Below are 17,674 nucleotides of genomic sequence, written 5' to 3'. Positions count from 1 at the left end.
AGATTTCAGTGTGTGTGTTCAGTACTTTTGGAACATTTTGAACACATCTAACAATACCGTGATAATATTGATAACCGTGATAATTTTGGTCACAATAACCGTGATATGAAATTTTCATATCGTTACATCTCTACTAGTGTATATGGTTATCTATTATTCAGTCATACTCAGTTGTCCTGGGTATGACATTAAACTGCATCCAGGTGGCGGAGGGCAAGGTCGGGGACTCGGCCAGTAAGTCCCAACTGGCCCCCACGAAATGTCCACAAAGACCACTGAATGACGACTGGCAAGTTGCCAGCGCCACGAAACCGTCTGGGTCCGGCCTCTCATAACCTGCCTCTCCCTGCTGCTCTCCGGCAGCAGGGAGAGGCAGGTTATGACTGGGCGATCTTCAGGTCCGGAGATATCGGTCAGCTAACCGGTGCCTGTGGATGACCTTGGTATTCTGAGTCAGGGGCAGGGACCATTAACGCTAGTGAGCTGGGAACCGCGGGGCAGCTGAGGAAACATCCACTGGACCTAGGTTCTTCTCAGCCCAGAGAGACTAGCTCGTACTTTCGCTCAAGGCCTGCTGGTCTTTTAACATTGTGCAAGTCCTACTGCGCAAAGCCCAGTGGTGATGGGAGCGTTGGCGACGGTAGCAGGCCTGGAGCTGGAGGCTACCAGTTGGACTCCGACACGTTTGGCGGCTCGCGATGTGATGGCCGCGTAGAGGCTAAATTGGCCAAGTGGAAGCCCTGCGAGGTCCTGTGCGAGTGACCGGGCAGCCTTTTCTAAGGATAGCACTTGCTGCCTCCATGGAGGGAGCCCCCGATAAAAGGGAGGGGTAAGCAAAGCCTGCTTGGCACTTTCCTGGCCAGCTAGACATGGCTGACAGGATCTTCAATACAGTGGCCGACATACAGCAAATGCCTCGAAAAAACAAAAACGTCGCCATGCCACATCTGACACACTGACCCTGAGCTGCAGGAACGTTTGGACGTTGCTGGATCGCGACAACTCGGAGAGGCCAGAGCGACAGTCGGCGTGAGAGTCAGGGACGAGAAGCAGAAACTCTGGGTCATGTGTGGCATGAGGAGATTTGATCAAACCATGCTTCTCCTGTAAAGGACAGGGAATACAATTACACATAAAATCTGAATGAAGATTTGACTTTTTTCCAGGAAAAGATAAACCTTTCAGCAAAATATGCCAAATGAATTAGCTGTGAGCATTCTAATTTAGGTAATTATGCTACTCTGATAACAGTCACTCTCCCGACTCTCCATGCCAGCCCATGACCTCTAACCTCCACATCAACCAGATGTCACCAACCCAGATAGTTGAGCTCCACTTCGACCAGATGTAATTGAGTCTCTGCACAGTTGTGCATTGTGAGCTACAACAAACAATCATACCCTGGCATTATATTATGTAAAATGAATAAATAAAAAATACCAAGAACACACGCACACATCACTATACCTAAAGCACACACACATACAAATACTCACACACTACAAATGTTCTATTTTATACGTTCACTTGTGTGGTTGCATCAACCTTGGGTGCAATCCCTGTTCCAACATTTTGTTTTATTGAATTTTTAGTTCAGCTATCTCTTTCATACTCATTCCTAGGTTCCTAAGTTTTTTTTAGGCAAAACAAGTCATTAAATGTGAAATTATTTGACGTTAAATTCTAATAAATTGAAAACATTTGTTTGAAACATCTTCTGTTGTGCCATTTCCTTCCCATTGTGTCACTGGTGTTACTGTATGGCATATTGGTGTTCTGGCATCAGAGTTGTCCAGTTTATTTGAACACGTTTTTTTGTATCTAGCTAACTGTTGCAACATTCATTAGTAAACATTTTAAGGATATGATATTTCACATTTGAAGACTCAATGCCAATTAATTCTAAAGTTATGAAAACCATCACATTATAATACTGTACACATACATATTTAAACTAAATTGTTACTCATTTTAAAAAACGGCTTAATAATGTAATTAACCTTTTCTTTCTTTGATTACATAAGCAAATGAAATAGTCCAATTACATCCCAAGAATCCTGAATTATGATCTAAAGCATCGGTAACACCAGTGACGAAAAGGAAGAACAAGCATATAATGTAAAAAAAAATAAAAAATACAAATGAAACCTACCTAAACTACCATTTTCATAGAATGACCCTACTGTACTTTTCCACAGTCAAATACTGTATTCAGACCATTCCCTGTGAAAACACAACACATTTCGTTAACACACTGCATTTGTGTGACTTTAGCAACTTTAGCATGCTGGGAAAAGACAACTGTCGCTGTCACTGACGATCTGCGGTGCCTGCAACTCCAACGCCCATTCTGCGGAGCTTGGTTAGCTTAATTTAGCTTAGTCAGCGGCTGTTGGCGGCACTCGGCTGATTGCCCCACACACACCCCACATAATGGGATGTGGTGTGTCACATTTAAGCTCTATGTTGGTGTATGATCGCATTCTGCATTAAATGTCTTCAAACAAATCACAACAAAGCAAACCTATAAAATAAAGTGGATATTACTTTGTGATTAATAATTTGCATAATGTGTTAGACTGATTGGCGTATACAGTGGTCCCTCGTTTATCACGGGGGTTAGGTTCTAAAAATAACCCGCAATAGGCGAAATCCGCAAAGTATTTAGCTATATTTTTTACAATTATTCTATATGTTTTAAGGCTGTAAAACCCGTCACCACACACTTTATACACTTATCTCAGACAGACATTACCATTTTCTCACATTTCGCACTAGTTTAAACACTCTCAAAGTTCAAACCTTCGTAGATTTTAAAACATAAAAGTATTATAGAATGAAACCAAAAATCAAAACTTGTTTTCAGGCTGAAATATTTGTTTGAGAAACAAAAATATAAACGTTTTCCTAGCTATTAGAAATAACAAATTACATTTTAATGATCAACCTACGAGGACACATTAATTATTAATAGTGACTTACGCATATTTCACATGTGCATTATTATTATTGTTCAACATTTCACAATTTTCTCTTCTTGGGTTTTGAATTTTCCTAAATATATATAACATACATGAGAGAGATCTAGAGAAAGTAATTGATTAAATTCTCATTTCTCTTTGTTAGGTTGAGTTGGGCCCAGTCAAAAACTACCAAGTTCCACTCAGAATTCCTGCTGTACAACTGTGCTTTTGCCAACCAGTAGCTTTGCACTCCATCCAGCTTTCATTGTGAAAACTAGAGCAAAACCTCTACATTCTACAAGCTGCTCCAAATTTGGATCATGTTTTTTAAAAGTTATTCAAAACAAATTCATGATATCGCTGGGTTTATGGTCTATTGCCCTCACCATAAATCAACAGCACACAATGATGTCATTGTATGTCAAAACAAGCTATAACCCATTAATACGTTGAAAATGTGGCAGCTATTTTCAAAATGAATTGCCAGAAAAATCAGTTTACTTTGATTTACTGTATATATCGTGATGTAAAATGTTTGCAATATCTCCCAACACTACTTTATTGTCTATTTGATCATGTGATGTTTTCTCTACTCTTTCCCTGATGCTGGTGTGAAGACCTGGGATCCTGATCCATTGCAGTAACTCATTCAACCTGGCGGGAACCTCAATGTCCATTTGCTGCTCCTTTGCTACTTTGTTGATTCAAAAGCTACAAAAAAGCATCTTGACAGCTTGCTGATCGATCAGGCAAGTTTTATGCCACGTTGGACTTCTGTCTGCCTGTGGATTGGGGAGAAAGCCATGGTATCCTGAAATTCTATTCAAGGATATTGTTAGACCAAACTGACACCTTCATGTGTCTCTGGAGTCAATTCTGTCAACATTACTCAAAAGCATGATACTGAGGACTGTTGTAAGATCTCTTTTGATGATTCAAATATTTACTACAACTTTAACTTTGTATTTAGTTTTTTCCATGGGCTATTTAAAGTTACGTACAATCATGGAGGTTTGATCAAAACTAGCACTGCGAGATGTGGTTTTTTTTAATAAAATTTTTATTTTGGAATTTACAAAGAATTTAGTATTTTATATTCCAAAAACCCTTAAATAATAATAATAAATAATAACATGTGCAATAAAACCTTAAAGACATGTGCAATAAAACCCTGGGCAATATGGGGTAACTGTAGGTGTGTGTGTACATATGTGTGTATGTATATGTATGTGCATATATGTATATGTGTGTGTATGTATGTATGTATGTATGTATGTATATATATATGTGTATATATGTATGTATGTATGTGTGTATGTATATGTATATATATATATATATATATATATGTGTGTTGTTTGCATATATATACAGTGCCTTGTGAAAGTATCCGGCCCCCTTGAACTTTTCAACCTTTTGCCACATTTGAGGCTTCAAACATAAAGATATAAAATTGAAATTTTTTGTCAAGAATCAACAACAAGTGGGACACAATCGTGAAGTGGAACCAAATTTATTGGATAATTTAAACTTTTTTAACAAATAAAAAACTGAAAAGTGGGGCGTGCAATATTATTCGGCCCCCTTGCGTTAATACTTTGTAGCCCCACCTTTTGCTGCAATTACAGCTGCAAGTCGCTTGGGATATGTCTCTATCAGTTTTGCACATCGAGAGACTGGAATTCTTGCCCATTCTTCCTTGCAAAACAGCTCGAGCTCAGTGAGGTTAGATGGAGAGCGTTTGTGAACAGCAGTCTTCAGCTCTTTCCACAGATTCTCGATTGGATTCAGGTCTGGACTTTGACTGGGCCATTCTAACACCTGGATACGTTTATTTGTGAACCATTCCATTGTAGATTTGGCTTTATGTTTCGGAGCATTGTCCTGTTGGAAGATAAATCTCCGTCCCAGTCTCAGGTCTTTTGCAGACTCCAACAGGTTTTCTTCCAGAATGGTCCTGTATTTGGCTCCATCCATCTTCCCATCAATTTTAACCATCTTCCCTGTCCCTGCTGAAGAAAAGCAGGCCCAAACCATGATGCTGCCGTCACCATGTTTGACAGTGGGGATGGTGTGTTCAGGGTGATGAGCTGTGTTGCTTTTACGCCAAACATATCGTTTTGCATTGTGGCCAAAAAGTTCAATTTTGGTTTCATCTGACCAGAGCACCTTCTTCCACATGTTTGGTGTGTCTCCCAGGTGGCTTGTGGCAAACATTAAACAAGACTTTTTATGGATTTCTTTGAGAAATGGCTTTCTTCTTGCCACTCTTCCATAAAGGCCAGATTTGTGCAGTGTACGACTGATTGTTGTCCTATGGACAGACTCTCCCACCTCAGCTGTAGATCTCTGCAGTTCATCCAGAGTGATCATGGGCCTCTTGGCTGCATCTCTGATCAGTCTTCTCCTTGTTCGAGATGAAAGTTTGGAGGGACGGCTGGGTCTTGGTAGATTTGCAGTGGTCTGATACTCCTTCCATTTCAATATGATTGCTTGCACAGTGCTCCTTGCAATGTTTAAAGCTTGGGAAATCTTTTTGTATCCAAATCCAGCTTTAAACTTCTCCACAACAGTATCTCGGACCTGCCTGGTGTGTTCCTTGGTCTTCATGATGCTCTCTGCACTTTAAACAGAATCCTGAGACTATCACAGAGCAGGTGCATTTATACAGAGACCTGATTACACACAGGTGGATTCTATTTATCATCATCAGTCATTTAGGACAACATTGGATCATTCAGAGATCCTCACTGAACTTCTGGAGTGAGTTTGCTGCACTGAAAGTAAAGGGGCCGAATAATATTGCACGCCCCACTTTTCAGTTTTTTATTTGTTAAAAAAGTATAAATTATCCAATGAATTTCGTTCCACTTCACGATTGTGTCCCACTTGTTGTTGATTCTTGACCAAAAATTTCAATTTTATATCTTTATGTTTGAAGCCTCAAATGTGGCAAAAGGTTGAAAAGTTCAAGGGGGCCGGATACTTTCACAAGGCACTGTATATATATATATAGCATGGGTCATTTACGTTTGTATTTTTTTACTTTTTTAGATTTTTATTTTTATTTTATCTTTATTTTTAGCTTATTTTATTCTATTCTAATATTTTATGGACTTTGGTACCTGGGGTGTTTCTCTTTCCAGTCTCCTGTAAAGTGTGACTCTAATCTTAACAGTGCTGTGTGTTGATGTTGGAGCTGTTAATTTCCCCGAGGGAACCTCCCAAAGGGATCAATAAAGTCGTCTGTCTGTCTGTCTGTCTAAATATACGGCAAAACATTTTAACTTTCAAATAAAAACAATGTTATTTATATGGTAGAATATGGAAAAAATCTCCAACCTTTACCGTAAAATCAGCAGTACTAATATCCTTTTACCATAATGTAAGAATTGTAAATGACAGTGAGGCAGGTGGTATGGTGCAAGGATGCAAGGAGTAGAGCTAGTGAAAGTGGATGAGTTCAAATACCTGGGGTCAACCATTCAAACCAATGGACAGTGCACAGGAGGTGAAGAAGAGAGCGCAGACACGGTGGAGTGTGTGAGACGAGTGTCAAGGGTGGCGTGTTAAAGTATAGCAGCAAAAGTTAAAGGGAAGGTCTACAAGACGGTACTGAGACCTGCTATGATGTAAGGCTTGGAGACAGTGGCACTTTCTAAAAGACAGGAGGTGTAGCTGGAGGTGGCAGATCTGAAGATGCTAAAATTTACTGTAGGAGTTAAGTTGCAAGGTCGCTTGTTACAATGTAATTTATGAACAGTTGAAGTTGGTAACTGTTGGCCTTAAACCTTTGATTAAATATTCTCACAAGGAAAGGAACGTGGCTTTGTGGCCCTTATGATGTTATTGTGTTCTTTAGATAAAAGGTATTGGGAGTGACCAGGATGGACAAGATTAGAAATGGCATATTTGAGAGACAGCTCACGTTCAACAGTCAAGCTTGAGATGGTTTGGTCATCTCAAGAGGGACAGTGATTATATTGGACAAAGGATGTTGAATATGCAGCTGCCAGGCAGAAGAAAAAGACGAAGACCACAGAGAAGGTGATGTGATGCTGTGAAGGACATGAGGACAGTAAAAGGATACAACGGAGAGCACAAGATAGAGGCAGATGATCTGCTGTGACAGCCCCTAAAGGGTGAATCTTGACTGTTCCATGTGGCTCAGTATCCCACAGACACAGCAATGTTGTTTTGTTTGGTTTATTCCAAATCAAATATGTCAGCTATTCATCAGTTCTAGGTCTAGAAAAAAAAATGTAATCTGATTTTTGAAATCATCTGCTGGGCCAAATCCACAGATCAGTTTCTAACCACTGGTCAACACGTTATTAGGGGCAACAGAGGAGGGTGTAGAAGGTTTAATTTTTGTAAGGCATGCAAGAATCTGTTTATTCACTGATATTAAAAAAACAATGAATGCATAAATAATCTTACATATATTCACTTGAACAACTCCTGTCCTGAACTTGGTTCTGGTTGGAGAGGTGGGTCAGTCTCTGCTGAGGTAAAACTTACCTCCATCGAGCGACAGTTTTGACCTCCACTCCACAGGAAGAAACTCCACATGTTCTGTGGTGCGGTCAGAGAAGTGCTTCTCTTCCATCTTCCTGGCAGCATCTCTCATCCTGTGACCAGACAAAAATAAAACAATGACTTGAAACCACTCCACCCTACACTCTGTCCGGCTAGAAATGTTTCCATCACTCACATGCTAGTGTTCCTGATGATGCGGCCTTGGTCCATCTTCTGGCCGATGCCATGAACCACAAAAACAATGTGCGTGGTTTCAGGTGGGGTGTCCTCAGGTGCTGCCTCCTCCACATAACCTCGATGGAGGCGTGTCCCACTGCTAGAGACTGAGGGTACAAGAGGGTACACTGTGTTGTTTGCTTTGCAACACTACAATAAAGTAACCAAGCAAACCATGTTAGAGTATACGTGTGATCTTGAGGAGGACCAGTTATAAAAGTGACAAATCACAGACAAACCCTTCAAAGCTCCAGTCAGGACCCACCTGTTGACCTCGGACTTAATCACACAAAATTGCAGCTTAAGATTTTTTACATTACATTACATGTCATTTAGCAGATGCTTTTATCCAAAGCAACTTACAATAAGTGCATTTCAACATTTGGGTGCAAACAAGAGCTAGAAGTAAATAAGTGTTTCAAGTAAGCCAAACTATAAAGTGCTAGTCATTAGTGCGATGTATAAGTAAGTGCTTTTTTGTCGTCGTCGTCTTAGTCGAGGTAGATCGAAAGAAATGTGTTTTTAATTGGTGGCGGAAGATGTGGAGGCTTTCTGCTCTGGATGTCGATGAGGAGCTCGTTCCACCATTTGGGAGCTAGGACAGCAAACAGTCTCGAGTTCTGTGAACGCCTCTGCGATCCTCTCAGTGAGGGGGCAGCAAGCTGGTTTACCGATGCGTTCCGTTTGTAGCATGGAACGCAAGCACTAGAGTCTTGAAGGGGATGCGCACAGCTACAGGAAGCCAGTGAAGGGAGCGGAGGAGCGGTTGGTAAGTTGAAGACCAGTCAAGCTGTTGCATTCTGTATGAGCTGCAGAGGTCGTATGGCACATGCAGGGAGACCAGCCAGGAGGGAGTTGCAGTAGTCCATGTTTGAGATGACAAGAGCCTAGACCAGAACCTGTGCCGCCTACTGGGTTAGAAGAGGCCGTATCCTTCTGATGTTGTGCAACATGTATCTGCAAGATGGAGCTGTTGCAGCAATGTTGGCAGTGAGGGAGAGATGGTCATCAAGTGTCACACCCAGGTTCCTTGTGGTATGAGAAGGAGTTACCACAGCGTTGTCGAGGGTGATGGTCAGATCTGTGGTGGGAGAGCCCTTTCCTGGGAGAAAAAGAAACTCTGTCTTGTCGAGATTGAGCTTCAGGTGATGGTGAGACATCCACTGAGAGATGTCAGTCAGACAGGCGGAGATCCGTTCATCTGCTACATGTGTTTCGGAGCTGGGAGAAGAGAGAATAAGTTGGGTGTCATCGGCGTAGCTGTGATAGGAAAAACCAGGAGAGTGAATAACGGAACCAAGAGAGTTGGTGTACAGAGAGAAGAGGAGAGGGCCCAAGACAGAACCCTGAGGGACCCCAGTAGCTAGAGGACAGGGTTCCGACACAGATCCTCTCCAGGTTACTCTGTATGTTCGGTTTTGAAGATAGGACGAGAGTAGGGTAAGTGCAGAGCCTGAGACACCTAGTTCTTGAAGGGAGGAAGTAGGGATCTGGTGGTTAACTGTGTCAAACGCTGCATAAAGGTCCAAGAGGATGAGCACAGAGGAGAGAGAGGCAGCCCTGGCAGTGTGGAGTTGCTCAGTGACAGCAAGGAGTGCAGTTTCTGTCGAGTGACCTGCTTTAAAACCAGACAGAAGAGGATCGAGAAGGTTGTTCCGGTGAAGGTAGGAGGAGAGTTGATTAAATATAGCACGCTCCAGAGTTTTAGAGAGAAAAGGAAGAAGAGAGACAAGTCTGTAGTTATTTACTTCAGACAGGTCAAGGGTGGGTTTTTTAAGGAGGGGGGTCACTCTGGCCTCTTTAAGAGAGTCCGGAAAGCAACCAGATGATAGAGATGTGTTAATGAGGTGGGTGAAAAAAGGAAGAAGATCAGAAGCAATTGACTGAAGAAGGTGAGAAGGGATAGGGTCAAGGGGGCAGGAGGTGGGGCGGGAAGAGGTTATTAGGGAAAGAACTTGATCATGAGATAGAGGTGAAAGAGGATAGTGAAGGGGATGAATTTGTGGTTGGCAGAGTGGTGAGATCAGGAGGTGGGGTTGAGAAGGAAGAGCGAATGTCATCTACTTTTTTGTGAAGTAGTTGACAAAGTGAATTGGTAGAAGGGAGGAGGGATTTGCTTTTGTGGTAAACAAGCTAAGCATAGGTTTCCATTTTTGGTCTTGGCCCCTCAATGAGCCGGGTTGTCTTCTTCCTTGTGGATTTTTTTTCTTCCAGGTCAGTGTTAATTTCAGGCAATACTGCCCTAAACAAGCAGCTATGTACACTTCAAACCCTGGAACACTTTAAAGGAGACATATTATACCCTATTTCCCCAAGTTAAAATAGTTCCCTGGTATCCTAATGAACATGTCTGTGACATGCTTTGGTCAAAATACCACAAGGATAAAGCACCATAGCAGTTCAATAACCCTGCTAAACCCGCCCCTTTCAGAACACTCGGTTTTGCGCATGGTCCCTTTATATGCAAATGAGACACAGGCAAACACACACCCACTTCTTCCAGGGGGTTTCTGATTTGTCCTTGTTACTGCGCTCACCCACTCAGCTCCTGTTCCCTCCGCTCCATTCCTCTCCCCCTCCCTCCACTAGTTCTCTGACAATATCAACATGGCAGCGAGAGTGTCGTCACAGGAAGAGACGTCCGACACAAGGATCAAGCCGAACACTGACCAACTGTAAATCAGTTAAAAACACTTAGGGACAGCACCGCTGATCGCTGCATAAACTGCTGCTGTATGTGACTGTATCAGACTGAGTCTGTGCTCCGGTCATGGAGGACGTACTGAACAAATATGTTTAATTAGGACGTGTCAGAATGGTCAGTTATGACCTCTATTTGACCTTTTCTTAACAATGTGTGTGTTTGTACGTCGGTGAAATGCTCATGCTGCCATCATAAGCGCAGGGAATTCAACATTGCGTGTTTTGTCGCCTATACTTACACTAAGGGGGACCACGAAAAAATGGTAGAGTATTATTTTTCCACACTTTGACGACTGGTAGGGCCTCCAGAGTCCCAAATATAAGTATTGAAATGATTAAAAAGTTGATTTTGCATAATATGTCCCCTTTAAGACAGAAACTGGTTCATCCTAAGAACAAAATCCACTGACACAAACAGAACAATACCACATTGTTTCTGTTTGTGTCTGTGGATTATTATTATGCAGTGCAATGTAGTGAGGAGTCCTGACCTCTACATTGGTGAAACCAAACATCTGGACAGGACTCAGCCTTCCACTTACATCTGAAGGACGAGGGACACTCACAACACCCACACAATAGCAGACTCTGCCTCTCAGGTGACCCCCTAATGACCCGTTCACACCTTGTCTCAAGTGAAACCAACAACCTGAAACTGTAAGGGATGAACTGTCTGCATTGTTCAACTTAATGACTCTGTAGACCAGTATCAGCCTCAGAGGTTAAAGTAATACAGGGCATTATTTCAACCTAAACAAAAATCATATAAACCATTATAATAAATTGACTGTTTTATGGACTGGAGACGTGATGAGCGATCGTTTCCACAGCGTCAGCGTTTTTTATACTTTGGCTGTTTCTTCAGCCTCTTTACCGGGACGTATCTCGTAAATGTGCATACATTCTGCTTCAAGAGACAACACAAGAGTTAACTTTGTGAAGGTTTTCAGTGGATCACAACGTGTGAGTGGACTTTCATGGATAATGAATTTCATGGGTAATCTTGTCATTGGGCTCCTGTTTGTGTTGTGTGTGTTTGTGTGTTGTACCTTTGGAGAAGCCCAGTTTCTGTGTGACAGTGCGTGCAATCTTGGAGGTGGTGGCGTCGCTGTACAGGTAAACCTCATCCACACTGTGCCAGTCCACATGGCTCCTGCTCAGCTTCAGACTGTGGATCGCTGCAACACAGTCAAACTGGGATTAACAGCAAGTGGCACACTTAAGCCTTCAGTGTTAAAGGATGGTTGGGGGTTTGACTCCCAGCTCTGCTACTCTGACATGCCAATCTGTTCCTGGGCAAGACACGTAACCCCCAAACTGGTGGCTAAGCAATTGTACATCTGTGGGAATCATGAAAATATAACAAAAAACAATGATTATTACTGTTGTTACTGTTATTATGTTTTAAAAACAAATAACGCAGCTTTCAATGTAAAGACCAGAATCAACAAATACTAGTATATCAGAAGAATTAAAGTTCGCTCACTGGAGAAATGAGTGTTTAGAAGCCGAAACCTAAGTAGCAAGAGCAAATAAGATTCATGAACAACAAGTAAGTTTTAAAGAAAAAGTGTATTGCTTGCTTGAAAACATGAAATGAAATAACATTAAACAGCAGTCAATGTAGGTGGTCTCTTTGAAATAAAAGTAATCACTGAGTGGTATCAAATATCAAAACAATTCACATCTGAAACCTTTTTAAATCATTTAAATGTTTGTTTGTTTTTCCAGTTTTACCCTAGTTAAAGCTAATGTTTAATCTGATTTACATCTGGGTTTAAACCCGTTCAAATCTGGCTTCAATCTGTTTTAGATTTATTTAGCTTTATTTGTATTCACTCTACTTTAATTTAAAAGCTGAGTTTATCTAGTATTATAATCAACTTTAGTGTACACTGTGGTTCTAAAATATTCTTTTAAGAATTTGAATCACCTTTTGCATTCAAAACATTCTCAAAAATACCTTCTATACTTCTATATTCTAAACTATACATCACCTCTCAATTAATAGTATCATAACGGGTCAATAACAGGTTTCTTTCCTTAACCACACCTTAACTGACACTAAGGCTGCACAGTTTCCTTTTCTTTTCAGTCCAGTGAGAAAAATAGTCCTTAATATGGGTTCTTTAACACTGGCAATCCCAGTCCTACCAGATTCCAGTAGATAGTCACAGTTCAATACAAAATCAGGATGGTCTCATGCACTGGGCTCAGCTCGCCACCACTACTGTCCTCCAGCACCACAGCCACAGTGAGGAGAACAGCAGCAGCACCAGACAAAAGGCCAAAAAGAAAACAAATTAAAAAAAATAATAAACTGTTTTAAATATTCTTCTATTACTCCTTACTTTGTCTCGTAAGTGGACTTCTGATTGGCTGGTTAGGTCTATCATCTGGCTATCATGCGTGTGTCACATGAACAAGGGCTATTTCACTCCAATGTCACCTGAAGGTCTGAAAAATGGAAACAAAATGTTTCTTCTGTTTTATTTATTGAACCACAGTGATCTATTTTATTTGAATAGCTCCTATTTAATAAACTACAGTTAACCCTTAGTTTTTTCTTTTCTTTTCACTCTCATAGTTAGGGCCTAGTAACCTGGCTTACACATATGTTATGTGGTGTGTGCCATCATACCTTTACATTTTTATAACAAGACATGTTTTGTTCTTGCAAAATACCCAGTATAATTGTGGGCTGTTGTGTGTGTTTGTGAGTGAGTGAAGTCTCTGTCTATTCTATTATACAGTCTATGGGTGCACGCTGACATACTGTCTCATTTCATATTTCAATTAAATAATTGTTGTTGCCGTTTACGTGATGCAATTTTAAAAGTTGTGGGTTTGTCATTCACTTATATCAGCCTTAGCTTCACGTCAGTTTTTAGAGAGCCTACAAAACTCAGATTCTAACTCAAATCCTATGTGAAAGGGTATGAAACATGTGTGATAGAAGAGCACTGCACATAGATGCACAATATGGATGTGTGAGTGCATGGGTGTTAATGGATGAATAGCAAAACTGAAGTGTAAAGCAGCTTTGAGTGCTCGCTACAGTGGCTGACAGTAGCAGCGACCTAAACACACACACAGCTGCAGATTCACAAACACTAACGAAAACAAAAACACACACAGAAGCCAAAACACGTGCACATCCCCAAACACAAGCAGAAATTAAAACACCAACATATTCTAAAATGGGAGTGGGTCTGTGGGAGTGCTCGTTGTCGTGCAGCTCTACGACCGGCCGTTACCATACTCAGGAGCTACTTAATTCTTACCTAATAGTTTCTTTGTATTCAAACTATCTGACGCTGAATTACAAAGGGATTTACGGTAAAAAGCCTGCAGTCAAGCGGATTTTTAAGGACATGAAACAGTCTCACTGTATCTGTGTACATGTTTGAAAACACATCTCCTCACAGCTATGTTTCAGAGACCTATTAATCAGACGTCCCGTGTTATGTGTTAAGTCTGCGTCAGTTAGTTTAGTTTATGTGTATTCCTGGTTTTACTTTGGTGAAGGGTTTTTCTGTCTTCTTGTCTGGGGCCTGTTTCAGAAAGCAGGTTCAACAAACTCTGAGTTTTCGGTTTCAGAACAGCTGATCAGCATTAGTTCAATCAACTCTTAAAGTTAAGTTAAGTGTATGCGTTGGGAATTTAAAAAGCCATCATCAATGGAGCTCTGATACTACGATTCACCATGGCAACGGGTAAACAAAGAGCACAGCCTCCATTTTAATCCAGTTGAGCAGAAATATTAACGACCAATGACCATGACATTTATGTGAAGAGACGAGTCAATAAATGAACACTATTACATGTTATACAGTGTATTCCACTCATTCATCATTTAATGGATGTTGAAATGCTGCAGTCCTACCATTATGTGACATTTGATCTGATATTTATTCAGCTGTAACTTGACGGGGACAAATGCATGAGAGAGAAACTGAAGATGAGAATATGGATCAAAGTGATAAAACATAGTTGACTTATGGACCTATCATTCTAAAGTCCCACTCAAGTGTCAATGTTCAAACTGACTCACTTTTTGAACTCGATTTTACATTCAAACATTTTGCTCAATGCTATTTCATGACTATATTTCCACGTGTAAATATAAACACAGTCAATGAAAGTTTGCGTCTGCAGATGGATTTTAAAAGTCACTTCTAAACGACAGTGAAGTTAAAGTGTTTCCAGCTGCATCAGAAATATTCACATCAGCTATAATCTCCATCATGATGTCTACAGTAGCAGAGAGTGTCTACAGTGATGATGAGCCTACAGTAACACACAGTCTTAATGTCACACAGTCACAGTGTTGGTGTGAACTACGGGGAGAATCAGAGTTTCCCTCATCTCAGGCTTAACTAATTCCCTGATTGTCTGCACCTGGTGTTTTTCATGCTCCCTATACGCCCTCCTCCCTTCGTCTTGTGTGTATCCTCGTCCTGCACCTCGCGTCCCCCCTTTTGGCATACAATCATATGGTCTGCTTCGAAATGTTTAGTTTGAAAATAACTGTGTTTGAGTTGTTTCGAGATAGTGATAAATTTGCAACTAAACTGTACCATCTGTGAATGAAAGGCAGTCAAATGAGCAATTGGAGCCTCATCAAGTCCTTAGAGACCTGCATGAATTGAAGATGATGGTGGTCTCTTAGTGGAGGATCTGCTTCATGTTTTCTTCGGCGCATCTTGTTCCCTGTGCCTGGCTCATCCTCGTCTGATCCTGTTTTGGAATTATTATCTGACTTACAGTAAAATAAACTATTTTAGTCTGAACTGAGATCTCTGACTGTGTTTGAGTGCGTTACGGTCTTGACACCTGTTAATAAACAATGATGATGAGGTAATAAGGTAAGAATGAATTAGTCCCCGAGTATTGGAATGGCTGGTCGTAGAGGTGCGCGTAAACGAGCGCTCCCACAGACACACTTCCATTTTAGAATATGCTGGTGTTTTCGTGTCAGCTTGTGTTTTTTGTGTTTTGGAGTTTGTGTGTGTTTTTGTTTGTGTTTGTGAATCTGCAGCTGGTTTCTCCTCCTGCTAATTCTTCACACACGTTGCAGTGCATTTGCCCCTGTCAGCCACCGTAGCGCGCTAAGACAAGAAAAGCCTTACATAAATACAGACCACTTACGCTTTCTGGCAATAAGTTTAAAAAAAAAATTAAAGGTTCTGTGTTTCCGTTTTTTTTTTCAATATAAATGAGTTCTAGTTTCTATGCTGTACTACTGTAATACTGTGACAGTACACTGAATATCTGTGTGTTGTATGAGGATGACATTTTATGGACCAAACATTTACTCAATTAATGTTTGGACTCATAATTGACAGAGAATAATGAAATGATCAATTATATAATAATATAACAGATGTTTATGCTCTTTGTCTCTTTCTTTCTTTCACCAGACACACGTTCCACACATACCATCCTTGCTGTCCACTGTGGTGGTTATGGCCTCCATCTCATAGGTGTCCCTCATCTGCTGTCCCCGGAAACGAGTGAGGTGCTCCTCTTCGATGAGATCACTCTCATCCTCCTCCAGGGGAAGCCATGTTCCATCTGTGAACCACTGGCCCCTCATCACAGGAATACGGTCTTGCTCTGAGGAACATCACACCATGTTTTGAGACTTGTGAGAAACATGATGCTTTCTTTACTGCTATATCATGAACTACATTATTTCTTGCTTTCTGTCTATTTGCATTGAATTTTTCTTGTTTGTTGATGATTTAGTTATTTCATTCATATACCATAAAGTAAATGTGGTATATTAATGGAAAGTGGAAAACATGTTGTATGTGTAAACATGTGTATAAACATGTGGCTGTAGCCGACACGGATTGTGTTTTCTGTCTTCTGGACAGTTTCGTCGGACTGTCTCGACATTACCATTTGAAACAGTTTTATGATCATATAAAGAATTTGAACGTGCTCATTTGATAGATCCGGTGCCCCATAAACCACAGCCCCCCTGCATCAGCTGAGATTTGATTCCACTTGCTGGGCATCCTTCTCCCCCGCTTCACACTATTCTGTCCCATTGATTAAAAATGAAAAAATATCTTTAAAAAATCATTTTAAATCTTACAATCAGAAAAGTTCATAGTAATGGTAATTTCATAAGATTACAGATTCAGTGATTTAAGTGGAAGATGACTGACAGGTCTCCAGTCCATCACATAGAGAAACAACCATTCACTCTAACACTCACACCTAATTTAGAGTATCCAATAGAATCCATTTGCCTTATCCCCAAATCTGCAAGTTTTTGACCGTGGCAGGAAACACACACGGGGAGAACTAACCGCCTGTCGGCGTTCTAAATGCCTCGTCTTGTTGCTCTGCCCCAGGGATTTTCACAGCCAACAGAAGAGAAGAGGTGGTGATGAAGAAGTGCAGACTAAGCAAACACAGATGGTCTTGTTTCGTAGCCTGCTTGTGAAAATCTAACAAAGCAAGATAAAACTGAAGATTATTTTTAATTAACTTCAGAATCTATCATGTATAAAACATGTATGTATGTATGTGTGTAGTTGATGTAGAAGGTGCAGCTTACAGTTACAGCTGGTATAGATATCTTATATCTTTTTAATAAAAAGTTTAAATTCCATATTTTATATTTCATCTGCTGTGCAACATTGCTAAGAACATAAATAGCAAATACAGGTTTCAAATATAAAGAATAAATTATAAAGAATAAATTAAAGCAGTTAAATACTTAAATGTATGCACTCGAAGTGTGATTGTAATTTACCATAATAACTACCTCTGTTGCTTTTCTTCCCATTTGACTTATTTTTGTTTTCACTCCAGAATCATCACATCATATTTATATGATGGATTATGATATCTTTAAATCATGCATTACACAAACTCTGTCCATATAGGTGATATATATAATTATACATATATATAATTTGCCTTGGAAGAGTATAACAAAACTCGAGTGTGACCATCTGAATTTGATATGGCAAATGTAAATCCTCTGAAGCTGTGTCTACCATCTACTGAAGAGATGAGAATACATCTCAGCACACATAATTAGCATCTACTTTGGTAATCATAAATACATGAATCAATGTTTGGCTCAGAGGAGAACATCTGTTTGAAAAGATTTTAGAAACTACTGGACTGTAATATGAGAATATAGGGTTACCCTGACCTGCAGAGGGCAGCATTGTGCTATCTTGTGTAAAGCCTGCCGAAACCTTATTAGAAGAAGGAGAAGGATGAGG

General features: G+C 40.5%; 1 protein-coding gene across 2 annotated transcripts in view; it reads right to left on the bottom strand.

Annotated features, from left to right (window-relative positions):
* Positions 1 to 17,674, bottom strand: part of ddhd1b (DDHD domain containing 1b) — a 45,589-nt gene that overhangs the window by 20,658 nt on the left and 7,257 nt on the right. For both annotated transcript variants that reach the window (XR_009233660.1, XM_058613516.1), the window contains exons 2-5: positions 15,864 to 16,040; positions 11,471 to 11,599; positions 7,678 to 7,825; positions 7,485 to 7,594 (exon numbers count right to left, since the gene is read on the bottom strand). Coding sequence is in view for 1 of the 2 variants with exons in the window: in XM_058613516.1 (XP_058469499.1) it covers positions 7,485 to 7,594; positions 7,678 to 7,825; positions 11,471 to 11,599; positions 15,864 to 16,040 (564 nt within the window). In the remaining variant the exon portion in view is untranslated. The remainder of the gene's footprint in view (positions 1 to 7,484; positions 7,595 to 7,677; positions 7,826 to 11,470; positions 11,600 to 15,863; positions 16,041 to 17,674) is intronic.

This window comes from Solea solea, chromosome 17 (genome assembly GCF_958295425.1).
Source record: "Solea solea chromosome 17, fSolSol10.1, whole genome shotgun sequence".
NCBI lineage: Eukaryota > Metazoa > Chordata > Actinopteri > Pleuronectiformes > Soleidae > Solea > Solea solea.
Note: the sequence above shows the minus strand (reverse complement) of the source record. Positions and strands in the feature narration are given on the sequence as shown.